This window comes from Simochromis diagramma, unplaced genomic scaffold, assembly GCF_900408965.1.
Source record: "Simochromis diagramma unplaced genomic scaffold, fSimDia1.1 OVJJ01000105.1, whole genome shotgun sequence".
Lineage (NCBI taxonomy): Eukaryota > Metazoa > Chordata > Actinopteri > Cichliformes > Cichlidae > Simochromis > Simochromis diagramma.
In genome coordinates this window covers 417,035-425,383 of record NW_024386771.1, presented here as the reverse complement: position 1 = coordinate 425,383, position 8,349 = coordinate 417,035, and the positions used below count along the sequence as shown (strand labels likewise).

Genomic DNA, 8,349 nt, shown 5'->3' with positions numbered 1-8,349 from the left:
GAGCAGGAGAAAGTTTATCTGTGGAGAGACTTCCTGATCTCAGGGATTGTTGGATCTCCTCCACTAGAGAATGATCATTCAGTTCATTCAGACAGTGGAACAGATTGATGCTTTTCTCTACAGACAGATTCTCGCTGATTTTCTCCTTGATGTACAGTGCAGTGTCCTGATTAGTCTGTAAGCTACTTCCTTTCTGTTTCAGCAGGCCTCGTAGCAGAGTCTGATTGGGCTGCAGTGAAAATCCCAGGAGGAAGCGGAGCAACAAGTCCAGGTGTCCATTAGGACTCTGTAAGGCCTCATTAACAGCACTCTGGTAGAAGTGTTTCTCTGCAGATTCTGTTATTTGAGACTTGAAGATTATTTGTCGTTCTTCCAGCAGATTGAGTCCAGACTTGATGAAGGTCAGATGGACATGAAGAGCAGCTAGAAACTCCTGAACACTCAGATGGATGAAGCAGAACACCTTGTTCTGGTACAGTCCTCTCTCCTCTTTAAAGATCTGTGTGAACACTCCTGAGTACACTGAGGCTGCTCTGATATCGATGCCACACTCTGACAGGTCTGATTCATAGAAGATCAGGTTTCCTTTCTGCAGCTGATCAAAAGCCAGTTTTCCCAGAGATTCAATCATCTTCCTGCTCTCTGGACTCCAGTGTGGATCTGTCTCAGCTCCTCCATCATACTTCACCTTATTCACTTTGGCCTGAACCACGAGGAAGTGGATGTACATCTCAGTCAGGGTCTTGGGCAGCTGTCCTCCCTCTCTGGTTTTCAGCACATCCTCCAAAACTGTAGCAGTGATCCAGGAGAAGACTGGGATGTGGCACATGATGTGGAGGCTTCGTGATGTCTTGATGTGGGAGATGAGCCTGCTGGCCTGATCCTCATCTTTGAATCTCTTCTTGAAGTACTGCTCCTTCTGTGGGTCAGTGAACCCTCTGACCTCTGTCACTCTGTGAACATACTTAGGGGGGATCTGATTGGCTGCTGCAGGTCGTGTGGTTACCCAGATATGAGCATAGGGAAGCAGTTTCCCCCTGATCAGGTTTGTGAGAAGTACATTAACTGCAGTGGGCACTGTAACATCAGTCACACTCTCAGTGTTGTGGAAGTCCAGGGGAGGGCGACACTCATCCAGACCATCAAAGATGAACACAACCTGGAAGTCTTCAAAGCTGCAGATCCCTGCTTTTTTGGTTTCAGTAAAGAAGTGATGAACAAGTCCCACCAAGCTGAACTTTTCCTCTTTCAGCACATTCAGCTCTCTGAAAGTGAATGGAAATATGAACTGGATGTCCTGGTTGGCTTTACCTTCAGCCCAGTCCAGGGTGTATTTCTGTGTTAAGACTGTTTTCCCAATGCCAGCCACTCCCTTTGTCAGCACTGTTCTTATTAGTTCCTGTTTTTCAAGTGAGTCTTTAAAGATGTCCTCTTGTCTGATTGTTGTTTCTGGTTTGTCTGGTGTCCTGTTTGCTGTTTCAATCTGTCTGACCTCATGTTCATTATTGACCTCTGCAGTCCCTCCCTCTGTGATGTAGAGCTTTGTGTAGATCTGATTCAGGAGGGTTGGGTTTCCTGCTTTAGCGATCCCCTCAAACACACACTGGAACTTCTTCTTCAGGTTGGACTTAAGTTTAGGCTGACAATTCTGAAGACTATCTGAATAAAAAAAACATTAAAAAAGGATATAAACATATCCAGTCAAACCTGGTCTGGGGGTGCTATGTGAAGAACTTTGCCTGCTGTTCAGCCTATTATATTCATTATATTTTTTTATGCTCATTCTACCCAAAATTCATCAAAAAGGGCTCCGGGATTTCCTAAATGTAATTCCTGAAAACAGTCACATTAAACCCACAAAATAATGAATTACTTTACAGCTTTTCATATGTACCCAATCCTAACATACTTTACTTAATATATGTTCATTTTTTTTAAAGCAATCAGTTTCCATGGTTTTACCAAGTGAAGAAGACTGGCGTTTATTTAAATGCTGCTCACATTTGATCTTCTAAGTAGTTTCATAGGTTTATAATAATCATCAAAATACCTCCATGTCCTCTGGAAAATATTTTGCAGCCTTTCAACAAATCCAAACATATGTTATAGAATTAGGTTTCTTACAATTAATTCTGAGGTTTCACACTTTTATACCTCAACAAGCTGAAAGGTGACCATTCATTTAGAGATAAATGAACTTACCTTGCAGAGCAGATGGATCAGAGTATAAATGCAGTTGAAAGAAGAGAGAAGGATCTATGGTCTGAAGGTGTCTGATCATTATCTTGCATGCTTTGTCTCCTTTTTTCCTCACTGTGTCAATAAAGCAACGTGCCTTATCAGCTCTAACAGGGTTCCCCTCCAATATCGATTCTTTCTCCAAATCATTGAAGACACTTTCTGTTACAAGGGCATCAAGCAGCTGTATAAGAATTTCTGGTGAGACCCTCCACACAAAGGTTGTCCGTACCCTGGCAAGCTCCTCCTCTACAGGAACAAGAAAGAGCTATAAATGTACATCTCACTCACTCTTTTAATAATCAGTGCCAAAGAATAATTAAGACATGATGCAACAGAGACATTAAAAATTCCCCATTCGCCCATGTGGGTGGTCTAGACCTTGAAGCTCAGGTCCTCTACCACAGGGCTGGGAGCTTGAGGGTCCTGTGCAGTATCTTAACTGTTCCTAGGACTGCGCTCTTCTCGAAAGACATCTCCAATTTTTTTTCCTGTGATCTGCTGGAGCCACTCTCCTAGCTGGGGAATCACTGCACCTAGTGCTCAGATTACCACTGGGACCACTGTTACCCTCACCCTCCACATCTCCAGGAGCTCTTCTCTGAGCCCTTGGTACTCCTCCAGCTTCTAATGTTCCTTATTCCTGATGTTGCTGTCATTCGGTATTGCTACAGCTATGACTACGGCCCTCTTGTTCTGCTTGTCTAGTACCACTATATCTGGTTGGTTAGTGTAGTGGAATTTTTGAGTGATGTCTGTACCACACATCTGCAATAAACATAAGATATTTTGCTCTGATGTAGCAAAACTATCATCTGTCTACAGTCAGTAATGAACACAATACAATAAAATCTCCTTAAGGATTATATAATCATGTATACACACACACTATAAAACTACACTGGGGTATTTATCAGTATGTTAAAGCATTTACCCAATATATTTGATATTTAGTCCAAGTATTCACATGTATATCATAAGATTATGCCCCTTGCTGTGTTAACTTTTGAATGTGCCGTGACCTATTTTGATAAGCCAAAGCAAAGGGTTAATCAAGGTTACCCATCTGCCATAGTCTTGACTCTGTCCCTGGCCGTACCTGAGCCTGCACCTGCTGTTTTTGGCTGGAAGACAAGTGGAAAGATGCTCAGCACCAGCGGGTCGGGTTACTGGTCCCTATAATACTGCGCCAGAGGACACTCCGGTTCTCTGCTTTTTTCTGTCTGTCTCTGTGTGGCTCTGCTGTCTTTGCCTAAGACTCTACACCCCGGGGTTTGCTTTGCTTGCTTTGCTATCTGTTGTCTTGCTGTTTTCTGTATTTATTTTATTGCTGTCCATACGATTTGGTGTATTAAACAGTGTTCCAAGAATTCTGCTCTTTTCCAGAAGTCCTTTTTTACTGATTTAACTGATTGAAATTGGATCTATAAAAAACAAACAAACAAACAAACAAAAAACTTGGAGCTCCACATCGTAGGTGGAATAAGGTTATCATGTTGGATTTAAAATTTGTGACCACATTAGCCATCATCATTTTGTTCGTGTATATCGGGAAGTCCCACAGGATCTTAGCTCAGACATTCTCCACCACCCTAGGGAGCATCTCCCATTTTGATCTCTGGACTTCCAGGCCATATGTGGCACGGATGTTTCTGTATACTCTGCTGGCCACTTGTTTATGGTGTTCCATGTATGCCCTGCCTGGTACCATCTTGTGCCCTGCTGTTATGTTCTGGATTCTCTCAGGGTCATCTTGACACAACCTACACCTGGGGTCTTGCCGGGTGATAGACCCCAGCCTCTATGGATCTTGTACTCAGAGCTTGTTCTTGTTCATGATTAGTGCCTCTGTGCTTTCTTTCAGTCCAGCTTTGTCCAGCCATTGGTAGGACGGCCAGTTTCTCTATCTGCCGGTGGTACAAATCATACCATGCAGGCGCCTGTCCTTCCATGCCGGAGCACACGGTATGACTTCATATTTCTCTCTCTTGATCATGTCTGTGGTAGGCTTAATTATCTAGGGGGGTTATCTAGGACCCTTACTGGATACAAAATTTCCTTTTGACTCCCGCTCTGAAGACGTATAGTTTTGCAATATCCTACCTGCTGATGCTGTTTTGGCTGATGGTTCCCTCTGCTTCTCTTTTATCATATTTCTACAAAAAAAAAAAACACGAGTTGATCCTTTTTTACACAAGAAATGAAGTTACTGTCCTAAATTAATGAATATGATGGAAGACACTGTGACAAACATTTAGTGCATGAGCCATATACACCCCAAACTGGTGTTGGCAGTACAGTATTTAAAATAAAGTCCAATTCAAGGTTTTATTTTTTGAAGCACATTTAGAACACCTTGGAGGGATTTTTTTTTTATTAAGTAGCAGAAAAGGAATTTCAGTTCTTTCGAAAACAAAGTCTGGATTTTAAGAGAATGTCTAAATAAGACTGATGTGTTTGTAATTTAAATAGGATATTTAGGGTAGCAATAAACAGTTAATCAGTTAAAAAGTACATGTTACTAACATCTTACCTCTCTGCAGAAGACAGTTCTTGTCTTTCAAAACCACTAGAGCACCTTTCACACCAGTCACTCTTTAAGGACACAAAGCTGGGTTCAGTGCTAAGTCCCTGATGGACGCTAAAAAGAAGAAAAAAAAACCCATAAAACTCTTCACTGCATGGAGCTATGCGCGATGACGAAATATATCGGATGATGAATTAAAACATCTATCGTTTCATGTCTATCGTTTGTTTCATGGTGTTGCGAAATATTGTTGTTTTTTTTCTTCTACCGCCTACACAACAATCACATGAAAGAGTATGGAGAGAATTTAGAGATGAGAAGCATAAAATAGCCGTCAAGTGCTCAAAGTAAACCTTAGACTCAAACATTAGAACAGGCTTTTCCCCACAGCAAGAAAATAGCAGCCGTTAAAACTCATGTATAAAAATAAATAGTTTCAAAAAACTCAACTCCAGATATATGACACCCAGCTGAAAACACTTCACCCAAGTCGAGTTGCCCGAGATTCACAGAATATATCGTTATCGGGATATGAGATTTTGGTCATATCGAACAGCCATATCACTGCATATAAACTGCCAATAAGTGTAGTGATAATTTAATAGTGACACAAACTTACCTTTTCTTAGATAACTGTCTTCTTTTTGTGAATCTACAAATAAAAAACTTCATGCAGTTGCACTGTAAGCACACGCAGCTGGTTTCAGGCTCAAGCTCGGGTTCAGGTCCAAGTTCAAGCCCAGGTTGGTTCCTGTGAATAATGATGGAGCAGTGATGTGAGTGCTGAGCTGTGACATGGAGAAGAGTCATGGACAGTTAGAGATGGTCATCTCACCTCTGAGTGGTTTTAGAGGGAGGGACTCCCTCCTCTCTGTCCTCACACAGATCCATGCTGCTGAATTCACATCCACATCAGCTCACACACACTTTCTACCTTCACCTGAAGAGGAAACACGAATAATTCGCGTGCACATCAACTAAAATGATCATTTCCATCATGTGTGCTGTCCAAATATCAGCTGCTTCTTTCCTGCTTCATCTCAGTGTCAGCTGAATGCAGTCAGACAGCAGTGTGAGGCAGAGGAAGCTGCAATCAGCTGCTCTACTTCTGCTATCAGTCCACTAGAAGAAGCCATGAAGCACACATGATACATTCACTGATACACAGTGACTGCTGTTACTGACAAGCTTCTTTCATCAAAAGCCAAAGTGATCTGAATGAGCAAAATTAAGTTTGCTCATGCAGATAAACTGCGTGAGCGCAAAACTGCTGCAGCGTGAGCATAGGGGAAACTCTGGTGGGTGTGGGGGCGTCTTTGTGCGAGTGGCTGCTGGGTTCTGCTTGCCTGGGTTGTTGAATTTGGTGTAGGAGACCGGAAATAAAAAGACACATATTGTTGTGTGAATAAATCAAACATGAGCTGAACAAACAATAAAGTTCCTAAATACAAACTGTTAAAGAAGGAAACAAAGCAAACTTACAGTATCTTCAAACACACACACCAGCAATAAGTTCCACTCCATGAAGTTCAGGAAGTGAAAGTGAACTCTAAGCAGGAAGGAAACACGCAGAGAGTGGTGAGGTGATTCTGGAGCACCTCAGAAACTCTCTGAACTCTGGCAGGTTGTCATTTATTTCTGCTGGTTTTCCTGTTTGAAACACAAACATTCAATTCAATTCAGTTGAATTCAATTTTAGTTATACAGCGCCAAATCACAACAGTCCCCTCAATGTGGTTTATATTGTAAGGTAGACCCTACAATAATACATACAGAGAAAAAGAGAAAAAAAAACATGACCCCCTTTGAGCAAGCACTTTGGTGACAGTGGAAAGGGAAACTCCCTTTTAACAGGAAGAAACCTCCGGCAGAACCAGGCTCAGGGAGGGGCGGGGCCTTCTGCTGCGACCGGTTGGGGTGAGAGAAGGAAGACAGGATAAAGACATGCTGTGGAAGAGAGACAGAGGTTAATAACAGATATGATTCAATGCAGAGAGGTCTATTAACACATACAGAGTGAGAAAGGTGACTGAAAAAGAAAAACTCAATGCATCATGGGAATCCCCCGGCAGGCTATGTCTATTGCAGAATAACTAAGGGAGGATTCAGGGTCACCTGGTCCAGCCCTAACTATATGCTTTAGCAAAAAGGAAAGTTTGAAGCCTAATCTTAAAAGTAGAGATAGTGTCTGTCTCCTGAATCCAAACTGGAAGCTGGTTCCACAGAAGAGGGGCCTGAAAACTGAAGGCTCTCCCTCCCATTCTACTTTTAAATACTCTAGGAACAACAAGTAGGCCTGCAGAGCGAGAGCGAAGTGCTCTAATAGGGTGATATGGTACTACAAGGTCATTAAGATAAGATGGGGCCTGATTATTTAAGACCTTGTATGTGAGGAGCAGGATTTTGAATTCAATTCTGGATTTAACAGGAAGCCAATGAAGGGAAGCCAAAACAGGAGAAATCTGCTCTCTCTTTCTAGTCCCTGTCAGGACTCTTGCTGCAGCATTTTGGATTAACTGAAGGCTTTTCAGGGAGGTTTTAGGTATATAAATAATAATATATAAATAACAATGACTTACAGTAGTCCAGCCTAGAAGTGATAAATGCATGAACTAGTTTTTCAGTATCACTTTGAGACATGTCTCTAATTTTAGAGATGTTGCGCAAATGGAAGAAAACAGTCTTACATATTTGTTTAATATTAGCACTGAAGGACATATCCATACGGTTTTCAGGGCCGAATACAATAACCTCAGTTTTATCTGAATTAAGAAGCAAAAGGTTAGCGGCCATCCAGGTCTTCATGTTTTTAAGACATTCCTGCAGTTTAACTGCATAGCAGTGTAAATGTATGCTATGTCTTATAATGGTGCTGCCTAAGGGAAGCATGTATAATGTAAACAGAATTGGTCCTAGCACTGAACCCTGTGGAACTCCATAATTAACCTCAGTGTGTGAAGAGGACTCTCCATTTACACAAAACAATTGGAGTCTGTTAGATAGATATAATACAAACCACTGCAGCGCAGTACCTGTAATACCTACAGCATGCTCTAATCGCTCTAATAGGATATTATGATCAACAGTATCAAACGCAGCTCTAAGGTCTAGCAGGACAAGCACAGAGATGAGTCCACTGTCAGAGGCCATAAGATCATTTGTAACCTTCACTAAAGCTGTTTCTGTGCTGTGATGAGCTCTGAAACCTGACTGAAACTCTTCAAATAAACCATTCCTCTGCAGATGATCTCTTAGCTGTTTGACAACTACTCTTTCAAGGATGTTTGATATGAAAGGAAGGTTGGAGATTGGCCTATAATTAGCTAAGACTGCTGGGTCTAGAGATGCTTTTTGAGTAAAGGTTTAACTACAGCCAGCTTGAAGGCCTGTGGTACATAGCCGATTATTAGAGATAGGTTGATCATATTTAAGATTGAAGCATTAATTAATGGCAGGACTTCTTTGAGCAGTTTTGTAGGAATGGGGTCTAAAAGACACGTTGATGGTTTGGAGGAAGTAATTATTGAAGTTAACTCAGAAACATCAATTGGAGAAAAAGAGTCTAACTTAACGTCAATGGTACT

General features: G+C 41.7%; 2 protein-coding genes across 4 annotated transcripts in view; both read right to left on the bottom strand.

Annotated features, from left to right (window-relative positions):
• LOC120738117 (protein NLRC3-like) overlaps nucleotides 1–8,349 on the bottom strand; it is a 281,780-nt gene that overhangs the window by 43,856 nt on the left and 229,575 nt on the right. The window lies entirely within an intron of this gene.
• LOC120738152 (protein NLRC3-like) lies at nucleotides 20–6,493 on the bottom strand (the record flags this gene model as incomplete). The annotated part of the gene is made up of 6 exons (XM_040039257.1): nucleotides 5,601–6,493; nucleotides 5,385–5,516; nucleotides 4,772–4,879; nucleotides 4,342–4,394; nucleotides 2,203–2,487; nucleotides 20–1,659 (listed from the first exon to the last, which is right to left on the bottom strand). Coding segments are annotated over exons 1-6 (2,274 nt in total), but the record flags the coding sequence as incomplete, so codon positions are not given.